The following is a 24,327-nucleotide window of genomic DNA, read 5'->3' on the forward strand; positions in this document are numbered from 1 at the left end:
TCTAGCAGTTCTCAAACCTCAAACTCTTATAAACTACAGAAGAAGATAACAGCTCAGATAACATTGCTTATTACACGGCTTGGATGAATGCTTGATTCTGATTGGTCAATCACATAATTCAGCAGGTCTGTTATTTCTGGATAATGACCGCTCCGTTAGGCTGATGCCTAATCAAACCCTCACAGGACCACCACATGAAAAAAAAATTGTGTTCAAATGTTTCTCACACACACGCATACACACACACGCTGACACACGCGAGCGCGTTTTTCGGCGAGCGGCACCGTCGTATGGCAGAGTATACAATCTTTTCAGACAGTGCTTGAAGTTGGTGGGAGGAGCTGCTGCTGGCAGTGTTGCCATGTCTGCTTATACGCGACTTTGGGCTTGTTTTTCTGTAAAGTTTAATTTAAATTGCGGTTACATTTACTTGCGTGCGGTCAAGATAAACACAGCAGACTGAGCAGAGCGCTCTCTACCCTACCCTACCCCACTGACAACCAACCACAAGTCGATTTTTGGACTCGCCACAACAATTTTATTGTCCCAGGAATAGGATATTATATCCGTTCAAATAGGGCTTGCTTGCCTTGCTGAAATTCTAAACCATTTTCATGTCAAGGACCGCAACATATATATTTGTCCACGGACCCGGGCCCCCACCATCTACAAAAAATATTTTGAGCCAGGGACCCCCGTTGCCTCGTACAAGATTTGTGTTAACATATGTCTTACAATTACAAATAATAATAATAAATGATCTACGACTACAAGCAACGCATGGTGGGCTTGTAGATCGGCTATTTTGTCGCTTCTTTTGGGCTTGTTTAGTTTTTATAGACCCTGGTTGCTTACCTCACTCGCAAAATCTGGCAACACTGGAAGAGAGAAGAAGCTCGACAAGTGAAGTTGAGCAAACACTGATGTTTGATTAATAGTAAAATAACAACTCATGGATCATACGGATCAGCGACCATGATGCCACTTTGATTCAGTGTGGCGACACATCGTATCAGTTTAGTTACAGCATCATTTGTGTGTTAACGAATCCAACACTCTTCAGAAGAGCAGCCCATCTGGTAAGTTTGATCTTTTTTTCTTTTCTTTTTTTTCTTCAGGAAATGTCATTCGGGGTAAATCCTTAATGTAGCATCTGCTCTGTTCTGCTAGAAAACTTAACACTACTTCAACATATTAAGTTGCTCGCTTTTTAATAATGCTATTGTTGCAGACTTGCAACACAGCGAATTACTTTCACAACACATTCTCAATAAGCTTCTTTTAGATAAGATCACCAACGGCATTTTGCATCGTGCGAAGCTGTCGCAAGTCGCTAAATTGCCAAAAAGAACTAAACTAGTTGTATACAACTATACACCATGCTTGCAGATCTGTTTTGTTTTTTCTGGCAGATCTGTTGTTTTTCCTGATAGTGACACGTGTGACATCTAGTCGAGCTTTTGATGAATTGAACAATGTGGACCCTGTTGTAAACAAATGTAATGCTTAATTGGGTCGTCCACTCACAGTTAACAGTCTTTGTATTGAGTTTGTGCTTGAAATGTACTGTAAATTCTGCAAACTGTTAATAAATATTTCAATCAATCAATCAAAAGTCCTTTCCCTTACTGGGTGAAAAATATATCCCACACACCTTGCAGTAATAATGCGAATCATGTCACATTCACAATAATAATAATACATATCACCTAGCTATAGTCTAGCTCTTGTCCATAGCTAGCCCCTCTCGGAACCCTCCATAAAGCGTTTCTGAAATTTGGATGTCGCTTTATTGTAGGGTCCCTGTTCATAACTATATTTTCGTATGGGAATTTTGGAACGCGGACATAAATATGCTCCGTAACATCGTATCTGCGGCGTTTGAGGGCCTTTTTTTATTTGAGTTATTCTGAATTCGTGAACTATAAGTACCTATACAAACCGCTGCGAATATCTCCAGTGGAAGCCGTTAAGTATCTTTTGTTTGTTTGACCGATTTGGTCGCTTTATTTCTTCTTGTTTGTTTACCGTTTATTGTACCGCCTCCCGGTGTGCGGTTGGCTTGTGCCGGCTACGTCCCTGCCTCTGATCTGCTCTGTCATAGCTATAGCGCCACTAGCTAGCCAGATAGGCGGTACAATGAGGTGTCAATAAACAAGGAAGGAAGAGAAGAATCAAAGCGACCAAATCGGTCAAACAAAGATTAAAAATACTTAACGGCTTCCGCGCCATAGGAGATATTCGCAGCGGCATGTATGGGTACTTATACTTCACAGATTCAGAAGCCCTCACACGAAAAAAAGTCGTCAAAGAGCGCAGACAGGCGTTATCTACGTTGTTTATGTTTTATGTATGTCCGCGTACCTGGTGGCAGGATACTGCTGGAACAGGACCCCATGGTCTGGGTCTAAAAAATTTCAGAAACTTCAGTACCATTGGGTTCTGCTTGGAGGGCTAGTCCATAGCGTCAATGCACCTGTCCTACTAGGGCAACTAGGCTACAACAACTATGTCGCCTGCTGCCCCACAGACCGAGACATTTGAATGTAACTTATCTGTGACCACTGACCTGACCTGAATTTAAAATCAAAAGTTGAGGTCAACCCCCCCCTACTGTACTACTTATAAATGCTAAAAATTAATGATTACAAATGCTAGAATACAAAAATCCCTAAAGGCGTGTGTGTGTGTGTATGGGGGGGGGGGGGGGGGGGGGGTCATCTGACCAGCAGGACAAGCACATGAGGGCCAGCTGAGGGTTATTAGATGAGATGTTTTTACTTCATAAACCAGCTTTTGTGTCATAAAATTTCAATTTCTGCTCTGCTGTGTGTCATGATGCTGTCAGCCATCTTCATGCCTCTTTCTTGTCATCATTATCAATGCTTTCTGCACACAGACATTCTTGATTATGATGATTGATTTAACAAGTTTAACATGCAGAGCATTCTTAGTTAATTACTTGAGGCCTATTACTATACATTTAACATTAGTGTTAATTAGCTATATATTTGGAATTAATTATTGCTATTTAGTGTTTATTAAGTAACGGGGAGTCTCCCCTTCTATCCAGCTCTTGAGTGAACAGATACATTTTAAAGTCCGGTACCAAATTCATCCAATCAGGAGAGAACTCACACAGGATACAGGATAAACAAGTGAAATAGGAAGTTACGAAACAAATAAATAACCAGACAAGACAGGAACTGTAACATAAGTTTATAGACTTTTTAGGCCATGAGGCTGACCGTGTGAGCCAATCTGCTACTCTCACCCCCCTTTTGACCTCCTCCCACGGGGAAACCCTATCAGAGTCAAGGTACCAATGTAATGCCCGGGATTCGAGTCCACGTCTCCCGTGTGGAAAGCCAACAACTAAGCCAAAGGAAATTCCCTATTTTAGGCCATCAGACTGAGGTTGTGAGCCACTCTGCTACATATAGCTGGTTAAAATATACACACTCAAGATCACTCAAGTTACAAATGGATATCATCGCTGTCGATCAGAAACTCTCCATATTCAACCATTTTGTGTTTTTTCCCCCTAAATATACCACAGCGTCACTCAAAAGTAGCAGATTCACTTTCGAGCCTGCAGTTGCAGATCTGCTACTTTTTAATTTGAATCCTGAAAAGTAACAGTTTTATGAGGTTTCTACCCGACAGACAATATGTTAACAGTGAGGATTTTACTGTGTTGTTTGTTTAACTTTATGGCATATGCACTTTTCTCTGAGGAGTTGGCATCCATGTATCGCATGTTTTGGACCACTGCCCACTGGGGTGGCTCCTGTTGCACCTCCTCTGACATCTGGTTAAAGACATTTTAAAGTCTGTATTTGTTCTGTGACACCAATTCTCCTCACTCCTCATACTAGGAAGCAAAAAAGGAATTCCAGTTGAAACAGATAGCAATGTGCAACCAGACTTTTTAAGGACCCCTATAATTTGGAGAGTGTACAAATGGACCAGTGAGGGTCATTTGGTTCTAAGGTCAACTTGTATTGTAACTGAGTTACAAGTCTCTGGGACCAAGGACCCTAAGGGTTGAAAATGATCAACCTGCGAACAAGACCAACTGTAGCTTGTAGATCAAACAAACATGGCAAATCATTGTCAGATTTAACAGCGTTAAACCATTTAACCAAGCACCTTCCTATTAGCCTCTGTGTGTGTGTGTGTGTGTGTGTGTGTGTGTGTGTGTGTGTGTGTCAGTCATTTAACTTGTCTCAAATTCTTCACCAACGCGAAAATAGCCGATCTACAAGTTCTCAACACACAACGACGTGACTCGTTTTGAGATTGGCTATGTTCGTGTGACACCGTCATACAATGGGATCTTCAGGGAGTATGTAATGGGGCTTAAGTGGTTAAGTGAAAGGTGAGACCTGATCGCTCCAGAAAGACGTCTTGTTAACTTGTTGTCTCCCAAATTTCAAGTGCTTCCTGCCAACAGTATGTTGCTATAGTATATAGCTAAACTCTAAAATAACACAGATGCTTTCCCGGTTTTAACAGGTTGAGCAGCAGAAATTCAAAAAGTTACTTTAAGGATAGGATATTATAAAATGTATTATTATTGTCATTTATTGGGTCAAAATAGCCTACCCTTCCGGTCTGAAAAGCAGATGACAGCTTCCTGTCAAACCTCTTATGTCCTTTAGAATTGAAAGATATTGAGAAGAGATAGCTTGTTTCCAGAGACTAGGTCAGACCCATCTCAAGTCTTTGTTAGCTATATATAGCAGGTTGTAGGTAGATTTGTTTTTATTCAAGCTTGTGTTTCACAAGTTCTGTGTCAGACAGTGATTATTAGACTCTAGTTAGGCAAGTGAAGTTATTAAATTATGTATGTTATTTTTTTATATCTGGCCTGCACACCTTTTTGTTCATGAAGCCTAAAAGCCAAACCGAAATATAATTTGTATTCATGGTCCAGCTTGTTTGACGACAAAAACATTGTTAATTGCAATTATGTTTTATGAGCCCTAGACTCTAGTTGACATTTCCTCCTAAGAGTTTGCTCCATTGTTCAGTGCAGTACTGGTGACACTGACAGTGTTTTGTTGCCTAATTAATGCAGGCGGAAGATCTTGCTCTTGTCATCTTGTCTGTTGTCTTCAAGCTCAAATTTCTCTTTGGGTCTCGAACTAAAACAGTTGAGAACCCCTGCAATAGACCACTATGACCTGTTGACCCATACATTGTACATTTTCGATTTGATTAAAGTTTATATTGGAGAATTTTAAACTGATGAGCAAATGAATAAATGAACACACCTTTTTTTGATTTATATAAGTATTCTGAACACATGAGAAAGCCCTGTTAAAACAAATATTCCAAAATAGCCTCACAACGCAAGCATATTTTGATCTGTTGGTATTTTTTGATGATTTTTAACACTTGCAAATATTTGCCTACGACGATATGCTCAAATAAGGGACAACATGTTGAATTTGATTCATAATTGGGACACAGCTGCATAATTGCCTGTACTGACCTCGTCAAAAAATTATGGCCTTGGAAAGGCTTTAGTGTTCATTTCAAGATAATAGATAGATAGATAGATAGATCTTTATTTGTTATTGCAACGTGTACAACGAAATTAAAAGTGCCAACCAATCATATCACAAAACAACATACTGTACAAGCTAAAACAAAAACACACATGACTTCTTGTTATTGCACAACCCCAGCAGCACTAATGCACAAACATGTAATTTCAGCTGTTATCGCACAACAAACCCTTATTGTACTTAAGATAGCAGAGAAACTAAAAAGTGTCGCAGCAACAGATCATTTTTTAGCAGCATTGAGTGCAACTACCGCTGTGGGATAGAAGCTGTTACTGAATCTGTTGGTCTTGGACTTGATCACTCTGTACCGTCTGCCTGATGGAAACAGTTCAAACAGTGAGTGAGCGGGGTGGGAAGTGTCTTTTATAATGTTCAGAGTTTTTTTATGACAGCGGTCTCTGTGTAGTTCTTCCAGTGTGGGGAGAGGGCAGCCAAAGATCTTCTGTGCCATATTTATGACCCCCTGGAGCTTTTGCGCTTAATTCTCTTTAGACTAGAGAGGACCTTCACTTCCATTTAATGTATGTTTGAGTGGTGCAACCACTCCAAGGAACAGCAATGGACTATGTGACTGTGTGACTGTTTATGTCCCAATGTTTAGAGTACCAGTAGGGGCAAAAGTGGCACTGTTGTGCCAGAAACAGGGAGTGAGAGAGATAGTGTTGCACTGTTGCCTGCTAATTGCGAATGCACTGAAATTGGAACGATACAGAGAAGAAATTGGAATGATACAGAGAACCAATAGGAACTGAAATTGGAACGATACAAATTGGAACGATACAGGCTGCCGTACTTTACACCTCATACTTTAAATGCTTAGTATGAGGTATAAAGTACAGCAGCCTTGTGTTCATAAAACAGAAAGATTGGGTATTGGGTAGCCTCGGTACCAGGCTTTCATTTTTGTTGGTGCAAAAATTGAAAGCCTGGAGGAACGCATTGGCCGCTCTGGTCTAAAAGTGGGAGTCAACCCTTCCGGGTGGGCGTCGCTCCAAATGATGTGACGTAGCACTGCACTAGGGGGGAGAGGAGGGGCCGGGGGTGACGGACAGATCGATGAGATCCAATCAGGGCATGCGCAAATCTCAGCCGCAACCCGCCCCTCTAGACCAGAAACCTAACGCGTTAGCTCAGGCTAGGTATTGGGTAAGACTGACGTTAGGTATCTTTCAGGACCTTTCACTGCTTCGTCTCAACAATTACTCAATGGCTCTGGTCTCAACCACCGCGGTGGATATTTTGACATTCCGTTTTTTTTATTTTTTATGTTGCCACTACTGTTGGAGCAGCTATAAACTGCACAGGTTCATCCCGATGTTTTGGGCATCTTTGTAATGTTAGTGTTAGTAAAAAGCAGGTAAAATAATAGAAGAGGTGCGCCTGGTGAGGGTTTAAACCCCGCAGCTACGTCGAGTCCGCCTACAAGAAATACGTAAGCTGTGACCATGAGACCCGTTCCTGAATTCGTCTATAGGAGTGGTTGCACCACTCAATAATAATAGAAAAACAATATTTATTGAAAATGGATGATTTGTATATAGTGTTAAAGTACTATAATTTATTTTGTTGCTATATTAATTAATGTAGCTGGACTCCGGAACCCCAACAATGACCCACTCTGCAGTAGAGAACTAGAAAAAGTGCCCTTCCGGGCACAGGTCTCCACCAGGTTATCCACAGATCCGTGCAGTTAGAGGTAAAAACACTTTTCGGCCAGTTATAGCGCCACCTTGAGGCTGAGTTGAAATTGTTCATGTGGCATTTCGTCCTCGGCCTAGTGGGAATGTGGGTGCACAATTTCACGGAAATCACGCGATGTGTTCATGATTTGCAGCATTTTGTTTGAAACTGAGCACTCCTGTGAACTTTGGAAGCCAATCTTAACCAATCAGGATGGAGTCTGATAAATCTGAAAGACCCGTTTCGTTGAATGGCTCTAGAGAGACTGTGTACCAATTTGCGTGATGTTTGGACAAAATCTGTAGGTGTTCTGTGCAAAAACGTGTTTTGCACAAAGCGGCCTCCTGGTGGCGCTATAACAGGCCGTTCTGGAAAGTTTGGAGCAGAGGTTCATGGTTGGCATCCAGGGAGTGTGTGTGCAAAATATGGCATTGAAAAACTTGTTTTGCACAAAGCGGCCTCCTGGTGGCGCTATAACAGGCCGTTCTGGAAAGTTTGGGGCAGAGGTTCATGGTTGGCATCCAGGGAGTGTGTGTGCAAAATATGGCATCGACCGGGTTAACGGTGGCCGAGATTAGCTGTTCACGGACACACACACACACGGACACACACGCGGACGGACGGAGTGCAAAACATACTCTCCCCACATGCCTTCGGCCTGGTGGAGACAATTAAGCTTCAGTCGGGAGAGCTAAAATTTATGGATTGTAGTTGTAATGGCTTTTCATTGTGTGTGATGCTTGAGGGACCACACCCACTGTCTTCAAGGCTGATTGCCTCAGATTTCTGTAGGCCTGTGGGCAGTACAGTAGCTCTACTCTCACTTTATTTTTATCCACATGAACAACAAAAACTGAAAGGGAGAAGTGTTTTGTGACTACGCCCAAAATATTTTGGGGGGTCCCCAGAGCATTAGCTTATTGTTTTATTACTCACTAAACAAACCAATAAGAGTGTATGTAGGGTATCTGCACATACTGACTTTTAAGACCCCTTTTAAGACCCCTTGCCGACGTCAGTGTGGTCCTTGTCCTTTTCATCATGGCAACCCAAACCTCTACCATAGTGTTCTTTAGTAGAGGAATAGTTAATTTCTTTGTTTTGTCTCATTCCTAAACCAATAATTTGGTCATTGTCTCCACCAAGCCGAAGGCATGTGGGGAGAGTATGTTTTGCACTCCGTCCGTCCGTGTGTCCGTCCGTCCGTCCGTCCGTGAGCAGCTAATCTCGGCCACCGTTAACCCGATCGATGCCAAATTTTGCACACACACTCCCTGGATGCCAATGATGAACCTCTGCCCCAAACTTTCCACAACGGCCTGTTATAGCGCCACCAGGAGGCCGCTTTGTGCAAAACAAGTTTTTGCACAGTACACCTACAGATTTTGTCCAAACATCACGCAAATTGGTACACAGTCTCTCTAGAGCCATTGAACGAAACCGGTCTTTCAGATTTCTCACACTCCATCCTGATTGGTTAAGATTGGCTTCCAAAATTCACAGGAGTGCTCAGTTTCAAACAAAATGCTGCAAATCATGAGCACATCGCGTGATTTCCGTGAAATTGTGCACCCACATTCCCACTAGGCCGAGGACGAAATGCCACATGAACAATTTCAACTCAGACTCAAGGTGGCGCTATAACTGGCCGAAAAGTGTTTTTACCTCTAACTGCACCGATCTGTGGATAACTTTGTATGCCAACTCCCTAGAGGCCAAGGAAAAACCTTTGCCTGGAATTTTTCACATCTGCTCTTTATAGCGCCACCAGGAGGCCGACATATGTAAAACACATTTTCTATTATTACTCCTTCAGATTTTATCCAAATTTCACGCAAATCGGTATACACTATCTCCATAGTCATGTGATCAACACGGAGCGGCACCATTTCCCATCTTCCATCCTGATTGGCTAAGATTGGCTTCCAAAGCTCACACGATTCGTCCATTTCGAAAAAAGGCCACAAATCACAAACACAGTGTGCAATTTCCGTTAAATTATACACGCACATTTTCACTAGGCCGAGGACGACATGCCACAATTTTTCCCTCAAAATCAGCCTCACGGTGGCGCTATAACAGGCCAATTCCTGTTTTTAGCTATAACTGCATCGATCTGTATACAAATTACAACTTATGTATGCACACATGGAAAAACATTGTACCTGCATCCCTCCAACACGAACCTCCGGCCCAAATCTTCCTCAACAGCCTGTTATAGCGCCACCATGAGGCCACAACCTGACCTGCCCTGGTGTAGACCTGTGCCGATTGGCACTTTGTCTAGTTACATTATTGTTTTAGGAATGGGACAAAAACAACAATCTCCATGAATTCAAGGCTTCATAGCGTGTGTAATTGATAGAAAATAAGTATTTGTGGGGGGATGAACTACTACCACTCCTTTAAGAGAAAAAGCAGAGAGTTGTGGTTATTACTTTCAGTGTGTCTGAAGGTAATGCAGCATACATGGTGCTGACAAGTTGCTCACTTGCTCCACATAGCTGACACTAGCTTAGTGGTTCTCATAGTGTCGCAATCATTGTAACCATATTTTATATTTAAAAAATAGCATAGCAGAGACAAGCTCATAGCATTAAAATAGGACAGATATTCAAGTTCATAGCATTAAAAAATACCAGCTCTATCTGCATTTTTTTATTTTTATATTGCTAATATTTTAATCATATAGATTATATATTTCTAAAGTGCATTTAAAAAAAACCCTCAAATCATTATTTTTGGCAGAGGTCCCTGGCAGCCAATACATCATTTTGTGTGGTCCTTGACAAACACTGCCCTAACAGACCTCCAGCTGTGTGTTGAAAGCTAAATACGTATCTTTATGTTGCAGTATATGGATCTTTGTTTTTGCACAAGATCTTAAAGCTGCTTATTGCTCAAGATGAAGAGCTTAAGTTAGTGCTGGCCACTGTAAAAGAATGCTGGACATTTCATACTATGGTCATGTGCCGTATTCTGCCTTTTCACAGTTGGAGTGTAGGCCTACAGTACAGGGCAGGCCTTGCTGCTGAGAATATTATAACATCCAGTTGACTGAATGCATCATTTGACTGCATTTGTTATTGGCGCCAGACAGACTCAAATATCATCAGTTCAATTATTTGACTGTTTTGATGGCAATTATACAGCTGATACTTTAAACCTAGCGGTAACAATGTTTTCAATCGTTTTTTCACATATTTTCAAAAATAGTCAGATCTACACTGTCACATGTCGCATTGCAACACATATTCTATTTTTGAAAAATTAAGTAGATGTTCTACTTTTTAACAAAATAAGTGTCAAGAAATATTGGCATGGCATGGGAACGAAAAATCTGGCATTATATTATAAATGTATTTGTTTAAGTTACTCACTTAACTAAATTCATGTTAAAAGTTAGTTTTTCATTTTACACTTTGTCACATAAATTGTATCCTTAATTAGACTATACAACTATGTAATAAGCTTCATGTCATCGTTTCAATCCATATCAGAGATGTGTGTGTGTGTGTGTGTGTGTGTGTGTGTGTGTGTGTGTGTGTGTGTGTGTGTGTGTGTGTGTGTGTGTGTGTGTGTGTGTGTGTGTGTGTGTGCCATATATATATTCAAACGGGTAAGGACTAGTACGGTAGTTCATAATTCAACTGTATTGAATACTAGATACTAGACCAAGCACTTGTTTGATTAGGAAATGGTAACTGAAGTGTCCTTCAGTAGCAGTTTGCTGAAACATGTTGGTGTTTTGCCTGACTGCCTTGACATGCCTGCCAAATGAAAGAACACTTCCCTGAGTGCTAGCATTCTTCTGCTTTTAAAGGAGCACTTCACCCATTTCCAACCTTACCTTCATATACCTGTAGCTGGTCCTCTCACTAATGCTTATTATAGGATGGCACTGTTTCTGTCTACTCACTCTGTGTCTCAGAGGAGGGTCTACCAATGACATGATTGGTGGTAATTGCAAAACCGTTTTGTTTTTGTGTGCAAAAATAATGTTTTCTATTTTGTCCTAACTTTGCATCAAGATACATACTGTAGTTTCTATTGGCTTGGAATCCCCACCGATGTTGTCATTGGTATGCAGATTTAAATGGATTGCAAGAACAATGTTTTCTCTTTTAGCATGTTAACTTTCAAGGAAGAGAAATACTGTAGATTGTAATCGCCACCTATCAATGTCCACAGGACTCCACTGAGAAAATGGGTGAAGAGCTCCTTTAATTAACTCTTTGGAGCCGCACACCCAGCAAATTATTACTACCGAGTTGTGCTTGATTTATACCTAGTTTAACTTGTGAAGAAACCTTTAGACATGCAGATATTTATTTATTGTTTTTTCCCTTTTATTTTTGTTTGTTTGTGTTCGTGTCAGAAATAAGCTTTCACTATGTCTGATGGGGAATATGATTACCTCATCAAATTTCTGGCCCTGGGTGACTCGGGCGTGGGAAAGACCAGCTTCCTCTACCAGTACACGGATGGAAAGTTCAACTCAAAGTTCATCACTACAGTGGGAATAGACTTCAGAGAAAGGAGAGTGGTGCGTAAACTTCTCTTACTGTTTTGGAAAACTTTTTCTTTTTCTTTCTGAGGGTTCGTGTCTACCAAGACGTTCTTTCCTGAATGCAGCATATATTTTTAATTGTTTGTGACGAGATGCTGATGTAACAGACGTGATCTTGCGTTGTGTTATGAAGCACCATAGACCAGGATCTCAGCAGTGAGTAGATTTATTATAAATACAATATGTACCTGTACAAAAGACAACGAGGCAATCACTGCTCTGCTCTCACTTGTATAAGTTTTCCACATTACATTTGCTGGAAATAAAGCAGATACAGTACCATGAAAACACAGTATGTGTCTTAACAACTTTGGGTACATAAAATAATGAAATAATCTGCAGAGCAAAATAAACACGACCTACCGCTTTCAAAGCCAGTATGAAATAGGAAGTGCGGTAGGTTATGTCATTTCCTTAAAGGCAACCACCTGAACTCTTAAAGTCACAGAACACTGGATCACAATACAATATAATGCCTGGGCAAGTGGAAGCACTATTAACCACGTTACACTGAGCGCATATTCTGTGCTTCTGCGTTCACGTTTGGTGTTATCTGCTTACAGAGAGTTTAATTTATTTTCAGCTCTGGCATTTTGGATAGCCTGGAATCCAGACTGATTCGCTCCATTCAGCAGATTTATTTTTCTCTCACTTCGCTTCTCAGTCTGGAAATCATGATATTTCCAAGGAGTGGGATGGGATTCCAATGTAAAGGCCCGTGGATGGGACGGGACAAACCGAGACGGACCCTTCCAATGTCTTGGATCTCTTCACTTAAAATAACCAATCTCACAACATGTCGGGGTGCCTTTGGCAGTTTTTGCTTAATGTTCCGCCCCGAATAGAATTTCACCTGGTTAAAGCTGCAGACATTACTTGGCCACTCGCTCTCATGTTTTTGCTAGGTTCATTGTATGCCTGGTATCCCTGTATATTGATATACTGATGCTAGTTTCCTCGTTAGCTCTGGTCCATAGCTCTAATGCGTTGCATTTAGAGCTATGTTACTCTCGACTTCCGCCGCTCGCATGAATGCAGACCAGCCTCTCGTCTTTAGCGTAAATAAAAATAACGTTTTTGCTACTCACCAAAACAAAGTCTGGTTGTGTCATTAGAACGCCTACTTTCCTTAGTGGGCGCACTCTGAGCCCCCCACCACACGTATAAACGATACTTAATAATGGAAATTATTCTCTATGAGGCAATTCTCTGGGCAATATCGGTAGAAGGCGCAGTGGAGTAACTAAAAGAATTTTGCTTCCGGTGGAAACAAAATAAACTACACTATATATTTACAAGGGAAAAAAATCAAGCCCAAAGTCACTTATAATAAGCAGACATGGCAACACTGGTGCCAACTTACACTATCCATTAAGTACAACTCTTGCAACAGCATTACTGCTGCAGAACAAAGGAATGAGGAAGGAAGGAAAAACTGTGTTACGAGGATGGATGACTCAGTGCGTAACAGTAGCACCCTCCTTAAGAACAAACACTTCATACCTTGTTGGCAAACACATAGTAGTCACTCAGTATACTTTTATATATATGTGCCGGTGGGTCGGTACCCAAGTTTGGGTCCAATCTTTGAGGTCTCAGTTTGAGGTCGCGAGTAAATATCCTGTTTTAGATTTTGTTTCCCCCAAGTAAAAAAAAAAAGGTGTGTGCGTGTGCACGCGCAAATAACACGCACAGAAGTATTTCCAGGACCCTGTTTTTATGGGGGGGGGGGGGATATTGAGGAGACCCCACACTTGATTCATAGTGCAATTTCACTATGGGAAACGGTGATCTAAAGTATATGGTGTCTGGAACCAAATTTCACAACAGCAAATAATACATCCATGTAGACAAAACAGGAAAGGGAGCACACCAGTGTTGGTGAGGTGCTGGCCTGAGAGTGAGAGTGATGTAGACAAAAACAGGAGAGAGGAGAAAACAGGAGAGAGAGAGAGAGAGAGGAGAGGAGAGAGAGAGGAGAGAAGAGAGAGAGAGAGAGAGAGAGAGAGAGAGAGAGAGAGAGAGAGAGAGAGAGAGAGAGAGAGAGAGAGAAGAGAGAGAGAGAGAGAGAGAGAGAGAGAGAGAGAGTGAGAGAGAGAGAGAGAGAGAGAGGAGAGAGAGAGAGGAGAGAGAGAGAGAGAGAGAGAGAGAGAGGATGAGAGGAGAGAGAGAGAGAGAGACTTGAGTGAAGGGCCTGAGGCTTATAGTGTGGGAGGTGGAGAGAGAGAGAGGGAAGCTTGAGTGAAGGGCTGAGGCTTATAGTGTGGGAGAGGGAGAGAGAGAGGGAGAGGGAGAGGGAGAGAGAGAGAGAGAGAGAGAGACTTGCACTTATTACACTATTATACTTATTCCAATATACACTACTATACACTTATTACAAATTTAGACGTAATACACAATTTCACTATTACACGATGAGAGAGAGAGAGAGTTGTCGCTACACGGATTTGAACCAGTGACCTTCATTTTTTCACTAAAATAATCTGTTACGATTATTTGTTCGTATAAGTCCAAAGTTCAAGTGTAGACATTTTTGTGCATTTTGATCAAACATCCTGGGAGGAGAAATATTTTTCATTCAAATGGCGGGTGATCTAAAGGTCAGAGGTCAAAACAAAGTGTCATTGCCAACAGTCAAACAGTTCAAAGTTTGCATTTTCAACTTCATTTTCAATTTTCAGTGCTATAGCGCCACCGTTTGGCATGGCCCTCTACCAGATTGCAGAGTTTCACGAAAACCGACTGCACGATTCAGTCAGAACAGCTATTTTTGGCAGAAGGAGAAGAAGAAAAATAAAACACAAAAACAAGAAGTGACCAAAGTCACTGCGTGTCTTCTTGGTCCCTTAAAAAGTCACTGCGTGTCTTCTTGGTCCCTTAATGAGGAAAAAGGCCGCACACTCGTAGCCACGATGCTGTATATTTATTGACAAGAATCCAACGTTTCGACCTATCCATGACATACCACAAGAAACCTATACAAAGTATACAACAAATCCAACAATGGCACACTAACAATGACCGGCCGCAAGAAATTGTAGACAAAGTAAATACACAATGAATATTTTAAAACAGGAAAAATAAATATATATAAGGGCCTATACAAAGGCTAGTATACTACACGTCCGAACATGTGCAGGTGTTGGACTGTACATTTAAGATGACTCTTTTGAAACTTCTCAAAGGAACTTTTGAGGCCAACTTTAGTCTGGATTGCAGGACATAACACATACTGTATCCACAAATTGAGGGTTTTTCCTTTCACCACAAAGAGTTAGTGTTTTTGGGACATAATGTCAACTTGAGCTGTCATGCAGCATTGGCAATAGTTAATTCTTCTGTCACTATAACCATTACAGATATTGCAATTACCAATGGCATTGACTGTAAATTATTGACAGCAGTTGAGCATGTTTGGGTAAAGTGTGATTCCACAGTCTGCTTTTAAAGAGAAGGAAGTGGTGACACGGGCAGTTCTTGTAGCAAAGACTAGAATCTAGAATCTCTTGAATCTGTGAAGTAATTTAGCCCCTACAAGCGTTGCACCCGCTTCGAATGTTATCAACCGATAATCAACAGTAGGTTACTTATCACTTGAATACAATCAATCCAGCAGGCTCGCCCGGAGCCTAGTGCATGCATACTGGCTGTGATTAGGAAGCGCTGAAGTGAAATTACTGCCACCAAAGCAAAAACATCTTGAAACCGGTTAAGACTGAGGTTAGGGGACTTAGTGGCTGGTTAAGACTGAGGTCTTAACCACCAGGCATCTAATAGAAATCTAAAATTAATCTTTATGCTAGTAAAAAATAAGTCCATATAGTCCATCTGTCATGTCCAAAACTGTTACTTTTCAGGATTCAAATAAAAAAAAGGCAAAAGTAGCAGATCTTCATTCTCGAAATTCGACACTTCACGCCAAATGATGCTTTTGTGTGATGCTGTAGTCAGTGTGATCAAGTAGGGCGTTATTTTACAAAAAACACAAAAAGCTAGAATATGGAGTTAAGAAGTTTCTGGTCGACACGACTCGACAGCGACAATATGCCAATTCAATATACTGTAGCATTCAATATAACAAATAGGCATCAAATAACTTTTTTTTCCAGTGAGCAAATCACCAAAAATATATATATAAATATTTATATTTATTTGTAAAGGCCTATACAGTCTAATATGCTAATATCCTATCCCCTTGTCGCACCCAGTTATACAAATCGAGCGGTCCAGATGGAACCACAGGCAAAGGACAGAAGATTCATATCCAGCTGTGGGACACTGCTGGACAGGAGAGGTAAACGCCATTCTTTTTCTCATCAACAACCCACAGCCGTAGGATCTCTCTAATATTATTTACAATACAAATACAAGCTATATATAGCACCGAAGTCTGACATTCCTGCGCTAAAGAGTGCTATCCCCCTGGGTTACAGGGTTATTCTTTGCATTGGATTCACCATAGTTTTCCACAATGTTCCAGATATAAACAAATCAGCCGGGCGATTTGACTCATATCTATATGAATTATGAAGCATCAATTGAGTACTAAAAATAAAAGTACTAATTTATCCAAAGAGTAATAAAATATACAAACACAGACATCATCAAAATAACTCGATTTCATAAGCGACACAATCATGTTTCTGACAAAATCGCCGGGGTGTTTTGTTTATTTCTGGGACACAGTTCTAATATGACGCGATCTAATATTACCCTATGGGAAATCCAATGCCAGGAGTGACATCAGGACTTCGGTACTCTACATTGGTTCCCAAAGTCTTGGGTTAATGAATCAGACCTTGACTCATGAGGTTGATGTTTTGGTGTCTTAGATTTCGCAGTTTGACCACAGCTTTCTTCAGAGACGCCATGGGTTTCCTGCTGCTCTTTGACCTCACAAATGAGCAGAGTTTTCTCAACGTTAGAAACTGGATGAGTATGGCATTTTAGACATTTGTTTGTTTATTTATTCATTAAAACCAGGAAAGCATCTGTGTCATTTTTTTATTTTAGCTATATATATATATAAAGCAACGTACGTTTTCTGATTTAGAAGCCATTTGTGAAATCAGGCCTCAGTCAGGTCAATGGGTTCATTTTCGGACAATAGCCACTCTTGACCACCTGAACATTAGCACCATACTAAGTATAGAGGGTTTAAGTGTTTTAGCCTGACTTTTCTATTTTTTCCATTTGATGGAGCTTAATTAAGCAATATTCATAGATGCATTTATATCAAGATGATATTGATGATGTGTGCCTTTGCTATTGTATGTGCAACCGTTCATTTCTGGGGTAGTCTAACCCGTTGGTTCTTAAAGTTGGGGTCGAGGGACGCCCAAGGGTGCTTGGGTGGTTTCCAGGTGGTCCCCAGGAAAAATAGTTAATGTAGCATCATCAATTATTTTAACCACTTGACTTTACCCATTTATACGTTGACTATTCAAAAGTAGTACATCTACAAGCTCACAGTGCGGCATGAAATATCCTATATTTTTGAACATTTTTGAAAAATATCAAAAACTATTTGACTAGGCGCCCGCTGGTCCAGGCGAATGTCACATACTGTAGGCTTTAAATAGGCTTTTGAATAGGCTTTGGCCTGACAGCACGTCGCATGTTCAAGCCCCGTTCATGACTACCTTTGATGCATGTCTCTCCACTTCTCTCTCTCCCTCTTTCCTGTCCATCTTCACTATAACTATCAATAAAGGCGCAAAAGAAAAAAAATCTTAATCTTAATAAATAATAATAATTTGACTGCTAGCCCTCCCCCTCCCTATTCTCCCCTTGCCAGCCTTTTTCGTTATATCTTACCTTTTTAAGACATGCTGTGTTTAGCGGGTTTTTTATCGCTCCCCCGGTCGATCGTCGACACGGACACCTGTGCTGTGTTCACAGGGGGGAAAAAGTGTTCTAGCTATCGCTGTTTGAAAACATCATGCCTCACCAAAATATCAAAATCAAGTGTTAGCTTCTGTTGACACTAAATATTGAAATCAAGTGTTAGCTTCTGTTGACACTAATTGGATGCAATTTAGCTCATTTCCGTGGTCGTAAACCCCTAGATTATGGAAATATTTCATTTCGAATCATTTTCCGATTATTCAGAATGAGTACCAGGAAAGTCATATTATGACTTTCCTGATACTCACTTACACAAAATCTTAAGAAATCTGAATCAGCTTTGTCACATCACAGGTTTACAGGTGTAAAACAGTGGTGGGTGAAATTAGTTTTTTGTGCAAGCTCCATTTTTTATTTCCATAAGAGAAAGGGGAAAGAGATATCAATAAAAACAGAATCTGGTGCAGTTAAGAAAATTATGTTTGTGTGTGTTTGTGTGTTTATATTTTGCAACATACTTATTCTGGCAACTTTTGTCTTGATCTGCTTTATTTATTCTTAGCGGAGAGGAAGCACCAAAGCTTCATTATGAAGACTTAAGAATTAGTTAGTTAAGAATTAACTGGTTGTGTTTTTCCAGGTCAGTTGCAGATCCACGCGTACTGCGAGAATCCAGACGTCATTCTTTGTGGTAATAAATGTGACCTGGAAGAACAGAGGGCAGTCAGCGAGACGGAGGCCCGCGAGCTGGCAGAGAAGTATGGGTAGGTATCCGTTTTACGTCCATGAACCTCTCTGGTGGATCGATGGATGAATGAATGGATGGATGGATGTCTGAAACACAGACATGTTGTAGATAAATGAGGATGTCAACTACCTACTTTACGCTGACATACAAAAGAATGCAGGTAGATGCATACAGTACTATATTGTTGCTGTCGGACAGAAACCTTCTCTCCATATTTTAATATTTTGTTTTTTTGGTAAATTAACCCCTTACTTGATCATACTACAGTGTCACACAAAAGCATCAAAAGTAGCAGATCTACAACCTCGAAACACAGCGCAGAAGAGCTTGTAGATCTGCTACTTTTTGGACAGTTTTGGACATATGAGGTGTCCAATTCAACAGAGACGACATATAGATAGACGGATGGATAGATTGACTGATTATTCTGTAGACAGACAGATAGATGCGTAGATAGATAAAAGTATGGCTATGTGTCCGTTTCAACCTCTCCCTGGGAACATTTGTCAAGAGGGCCGTGGCTGTGTGTCCTGTTTGCACTGGTCTGTGAGGCAGAATGTTGCTCTAGTTTGGTCCTCCTCGAAAGGCAAATATTGATACGCCTCTGTGAAGTATCCTGTTCCCTCTGAGAGCGTACTGGACACACCTAATGAATACAACCGGATTTTACTTCACCTGTTTGTTGGAGGCCTCAAAAATGTTTGTAACGGTCTTCTGGGGTCCCTGGCACAAAACATTTTCAGATGTGGGTCCGTGGCCAAATACATATCATTGTGGGGGTCCTTCGCACAAAATGGTTTGAGAACTACTGATTTAGAAGGCTTTTGTAGAAATCGACCTCAGATCTTAATGGCTTAACCCATTTAGACCTAAATAAAAAAAATCTTCTAACATATTTTCTGAAAAACCTATGTTTTATGTCAGTGGTGCTCCAGAATTATCAGTATTTAGCCACTGACCCCCATCTGAAAATATGTTGTTCCAGGGACTCCCCAAGCAAAGATTTGAATTAAAAATGTTCGCTCGTGAGCTTGTAGATCTGCTATTTTTCAATAGCTAAAGTATAAGATAATGCTTAAAACACCAAAAGGGGTTCCCGTCCAGAATGGGTAAAACACAGTTTCATGGACCATCGTCCTTTCTCACATTAGAATCCCTTATTTTGAGACGAGTGCGGCGAACGGGCAGAACGTCATCTCCTCCGTGGACGTGCTGCTGGACCTCATCATGAAGCGGATGGAGCGCTGTGTGGACAAGTCCTGGATCCCAGATGGGACAGTCCGAGGAGGAGGGGCCAATGGGACCGCCGGCAACCCTAACCTCGCAGAGGCCTCAGATAAGAGCAAATGTTGTTAGGATGGATCATTCCTTCAGTGGTAACACATGGGGCTGCGTCCGGAATCACATGCTACACATAGGAATGGGACGATATTTATTTTAAAATAGTTTATTGTGATAAAAATAATCACACCCGTGTGAAGCTCTTATCATCATACATCATCTCATTCCAGCCAATCACAATTTGTGTCCTCACTTTTCCGTCTTCAATTTTCTGCCCTCACTTCTATCTTCAATAATTATATATATATAATTGTACATTGCTCAGCCAAAATCATCAAATCATCACTATGGGGTGATCAGCCAATCACAAGCCAATGTTTGTGTTCACACAAACCCGGTAAGCTGGGAACGCCCCTCAAAACAATAATAATCTTATCGTCCTCTGTCATACACTAGGATTAATTAGCTTTTTGTTGAAATGCAAAATCACTACCACTTAAATCATCTATACTTAATAAAACAGACCTGTAAAGAGCACACTTGGTACGCTATATTTTCACTCTACACAAATCTATTTGCCAAAAATAGCCGATCGATCTACAAGCTCCCAATGCGTTGTAAGTTGGTAGATCTGCTATTTTTGGCGAACATTCCCCCAAGAATAGGGACGATTAAGCATATTTTGATTATTGCAAAAATAATTGCAATTATTATTATGTGCTTTTCATATCGTCCCATCCCTAGCTACATACCAATCAGTATGGCATTCTTCAACATACTTGAAGCCGCACAGCATACACAATAATATGTTTAATTTCAGACTTACTAATCGGACCAAGCTGAATGTTAGGAAAGTGCCCCATCTTGTGACAAAGAGGAGGTACTGCACGTGCAGTTTCCTGTTTCATCACTTGTGGATAGAGCAGTGAAACCGTATTGTTTTTAGGGACGATGTTGTACTGTAATTTTTTTAAATAACAAAATAGATGTTAATTTGTCGACCCATGGGACCCACGATTTGTCCAGGATGTAAACTGTATGGAGGGGCGGACGATCCTCGTTTCTTTCACCCGGAAATTATCATTGTAAACTCGATCATCGGTTCCTTTAGTTATGGGCCGTTGAATATAGCTTGTTTTGACCAAAAACTAGTTATGGGGCGTTGAATATAGCTTGTTTTGACCAAAAACTAGTTATGGGGCATTGAATATAGCTTGTTTTGACCAAAAACTAGTTATGGGGCGTTGAATATAGCTTGTTTTGACCAAAAACTAGTTATGGGGCATTGCATATAGCTTGTTTTGACCAAAAACTAGTTATGGGGCGTTGAATATAGCTTGTTTTGACCAAAAACTAGTTATGGGGCGTTGAATATAGCTTGTTTTGACCAAAAACTAGTTATGGGGCGTTGAATATAGCTGTTTTGACCAAAAACTAGTTATGGGGCGTTGAATATAGCTTGTTTTGACCAAAAACTAGTTATGGGGCGTTGAATATAGCTTGTTTTGACCAAAAAATAGTTATGGGGTGTTTAATATAGCTTGTTTTGACCAAAAAATAGTTATGGGGTGTTGAATATAGCTTGTTTTGACCAAAAACTAGTTATGGGGTGTTGAATATAGCTTGTTTTGACCAAAAACACAATCTGGGAAAATAAATCTGAGAACGTAGAGGCCGTAGGCGGACGGAGTAAGAATGTTTCACTTCCGGTTTATTTCCGGTCATTTCCTCTTAGCGTAATCACTGAAAACACGTCATTGACGTCCGGGGATATCAATTGCAGTCAGTTGGATTTGGTATGACGTCCATGGCAGTCGATGTGTTCAACAGGTCTAAATGGGTTGGAAATAGAGCGCCGAAGTCCTGACGTCACTCGCTCATCCCCTGGTTCTGCCTGGTTCACGGAAGTAATGTCTCTATGGAGAATAACATGGGGTCATCTTAAAATCGTTTAAGATGACCCCATGATTAGCCGCATTGTCGTCCAAAAATAAACAAGCTGTCTCTGCGTTATTATCAGGGAGGTGTCTCTGTATCGTTTGCGACAGTCAGTCACTCATATATGATACAGTCCGTTTCTAGTGAAAATGTAATTAATTCAGTAGCAGTAACAATAGAGTTTTCTCTCAGTCAGTTGATTCTTCATATCCAAGTGTAACGGCTGGCATTATTTGGGTTTATTTTTCAAACACAGTTCTTATATGATGCGGTCTAAAATCGGGGAGTACAATGCAAATAAAAGGTACATGAACCAGTGGATTTGCACCCTCTACCGATATTGACGTCAGACTTCTGTGCTCTATTTTACATTGCGCCAGACATAATGCAATGGGGCGATATGTTATCACCCCATTGCATTGTGGGACAATCTTGCCAGCTTAGTGTTCACTGTTGCATACTGTAATTTCCCAAATTCAGTATGCATTCAACGTACTAAACATACTAAATGGTAAATGGTATGGAATTTCAGACTCATCCATGGGAATGGGTTCAGCCTGATTTATACTTTGTCGCACGATGGTGTCTACATTAAGCCTTACATTTCAGGTTGAGAACCACTGGATTATGGAACCACATATATATATTTTGTATGGGAATAGTTGTGTAGCTGTTGGACTGAACGATATGTTACATTATCATGTTGGGAAAATGGAGATCTCTGTTAGTTGTAAGATAGCAAGGCTAATGAACAGACATTCTGGTTTTATGTTTTTGCAATAACATTTTGGTAAGCAGTTGTATAAATTGCATATGGTTATATTAAAAGGTGCTTGTGCCTTAGTTTTATCTCCACGGTGGGCATTTCCCTTGTTTAGATTGTAACTATTTTAATAGAATATAATTGCACTTTTATAGAATATTTAGTGTATTGTATAATATGGGAAAATTCACACAACTCATTTATTCAACACTGCATCTATAGTATAGTGTGTGTACTACACTGCACATGTGATTTTACTTAATAGACTGACAATTAGTTGCAGGCCTATACAGTATATTCTATTTTTCACTCACAATGTTGGCCCATTGTTGGTTGAAACACCACAGCGTATATAGATGAATCAATGTAGATGATTACATCTCTGATTACAGATGCCAAATGTGTAAACTATATCCAAAAATAAATATATTTATTTATTCTGTGTAGGTATGTCATTTTTCTGTGAAGCTACATTAATGTGACAAGAAAGGCACATTATTATATTCTCCTTGACCTATGCATGTTATGTGTATTTGATATACTAGACCTGTGCCCTTTGGCCACCGGCCTTCTTGGGAACGATGCAAGTTGAGGACAATGAAAAGCTGGACTGCATACCCCACCCTAGTATGCAATACCCGTTATAGCTGTTGTCATAGAACCCATTTTTACCGTCTGTGTCCCTTTTGTGCCCATAGATGAAGATCTCTGTATCTGTCTGTCTGTCTGCATCCCGTGTAGGCCCATATATCAAGCTCTCTATATGTCTCTGTCCTTGTCTGGCCATAGTTAATTAGTTGCTGCGAGAGTGACGTCTACTGTAGCTGTCGCGCCGCAGCACGTCTACATAGGTGGTATGCTTCTTTCCCCTCCTGGCTTTGCCCTGGGTTGGCTTCCATAGAGTCAATTTACTTGCCTCAAGTTCTGGGTGCCTGACGCAGTGCCCTGCCAGCCTCAGCCTTCTCTCTCTGACTTTGTCCGTGACCCGTGGTAGGTCCCCATAGAGGTCCACATTTCTGATGCGGTCCGTCCATGTGACACCTAGTGCCATTCTTAGCATTCTTGTGTAGACTCCATCCAGGGCTTTTTCCTGTTGTACTGTGAGGGTCCATGTCTCGGCCCCATACAGCAGTTCTGACTCCACAGTAGCTATGAACAGCCTCTTCCACACACATCTGTGGAGAAAGTCTGAAGAGTGCAAACTGAAGTAATCAAATGGCAGGGCTGGAAATTGCACAGGTGTGGTGACTTATGGCAGATTCACACTGAGTCTGTTTTATTCAAACTGTTCCAGAATACGATTACCTGGTCCCTGCTGGCCATGATTCACATTGGCTTTGATTCTTCCGCATCCGAGTACACTTCATTCAACGCTATTCAATGCTTTCACATTGCATCGATCCGTTTGAGTATATTCAATCAGTCCCGAGACTACCTCCATGAATGGTTGGGTGATCCACTCTGGGGAACGCCAATTGGTCCTGAGTGCGCACCCGGGACCTTAGTGGGAATCTGCTTAGGCTCACCTGGCAGAGCCTGACAAGAGCCTTTTCTGGCGGTTCTGGACAACAGTGTATCCGACCAACTCCGGCCGGGCACTGCATTCCGTGTTGGTGTGAACAGTTATCGAGTTATGTGGATTACAGACGTACACACACACACACATGTGGTAAATTTATTGTAAGATAATTAAGTGATGGCTTGTCCATTGTGTAATAAGTGCGACCCCCCCCCCTCCCAATGGGAGAAAGACAAAAGAATGAGCAGACCAAGTACAGAGTCAAAGGTAAGTATTGAGGGTTTATGTGGTAAAATGAATATACACATTAACATGAATCCAACATTAATAGAAAAGATATTGTGTAAAATAAACATTGACACAACACTGATAATAGTGTTTGAAACACATCTATGAGCATTGGGC

General features: G+C 40.9%; 1 protein-coding gene across 2 annotated transcripts; it reads left to right on the forward strand.

The window, feature by feature from the left end:
• Positions 1 to 884: 884 nt before the first annotated feature.
• Positions 885 to 22,840, forward strand: rab27a (RAB27A, member RAS oncogene family). 2 transcript variants are annotated; one of them, XM_083760064.1, is made up of 6 exons: positions 885 to 1,079; positions 11,635 to 11,802; positions 16,035 to 16,120; positions 16,659 to 16,762; positions 18,314 to 18,437; positions 19,573 to 22,840. In XM_083760064.1, the coding sequence occupies exons 2-6, from the start codon at positions 11,650 to 11,652 to the stop codon at positions 19,775 to 19,777; spliced, it is 672 nt and encodes a 223-aa protein (XP_083616190.1). In that variant the 5' UTR covers positions 885 to 1,079; positions 11,635 to 11,649; the 3' UTR covers positions 19,778 to 22,840. The 2 variants fall into 2 exon arrangements, with proteins under 2 accessions (XP_083616190.1, XP_083616191.1); XM_083760065.1 differs by having other exon boundaries at positions 11,642 to 11,802.
• The last annotated feature ends 1,487 nt before the right edge of the window (positions 22,841 to 24,327 follow it).

This window comes from Protomyctophum parallelum (genome assembly GCF_964188405.1).
Source record: "Protomyctophum parallelum genome assembly, chromosome: 2".
NCBI classification, from domain to species: Eukaryota; Metazoa; Chordata; class Actinopteri; order Myctophiformes; family Myctophidae; genus Protomyctophum; species Protomyctophum parallelum.

What these genes read in the sequence shown, in the direction of transcription:
- rab27a (XM_083760064.1), top strand. Translation starts at nt 11,650, where the DNA reads ATGTCTGATGGGGAATATGATTACCTCATCAAATTTCTGGCCCTGGGT. An exon ending in GACACTGCTGGACAGGAGAG is followed by an intron (nt 16,121 to 16,658) that starts GTAAACGCCATT and finishes TTGGTGTCTTAG; the next exon opens with ATTTCGCAGTTTGACCACAG. An exon ending in CAACGTTAGAAACTGGATGA is followed by an intron (nt 16,763 to 18,313) that starts GTATGGCATTTT and finishes GTGTTTTTCCAG; the next exon opens with GTCAGTTGCAGATCCACGCG.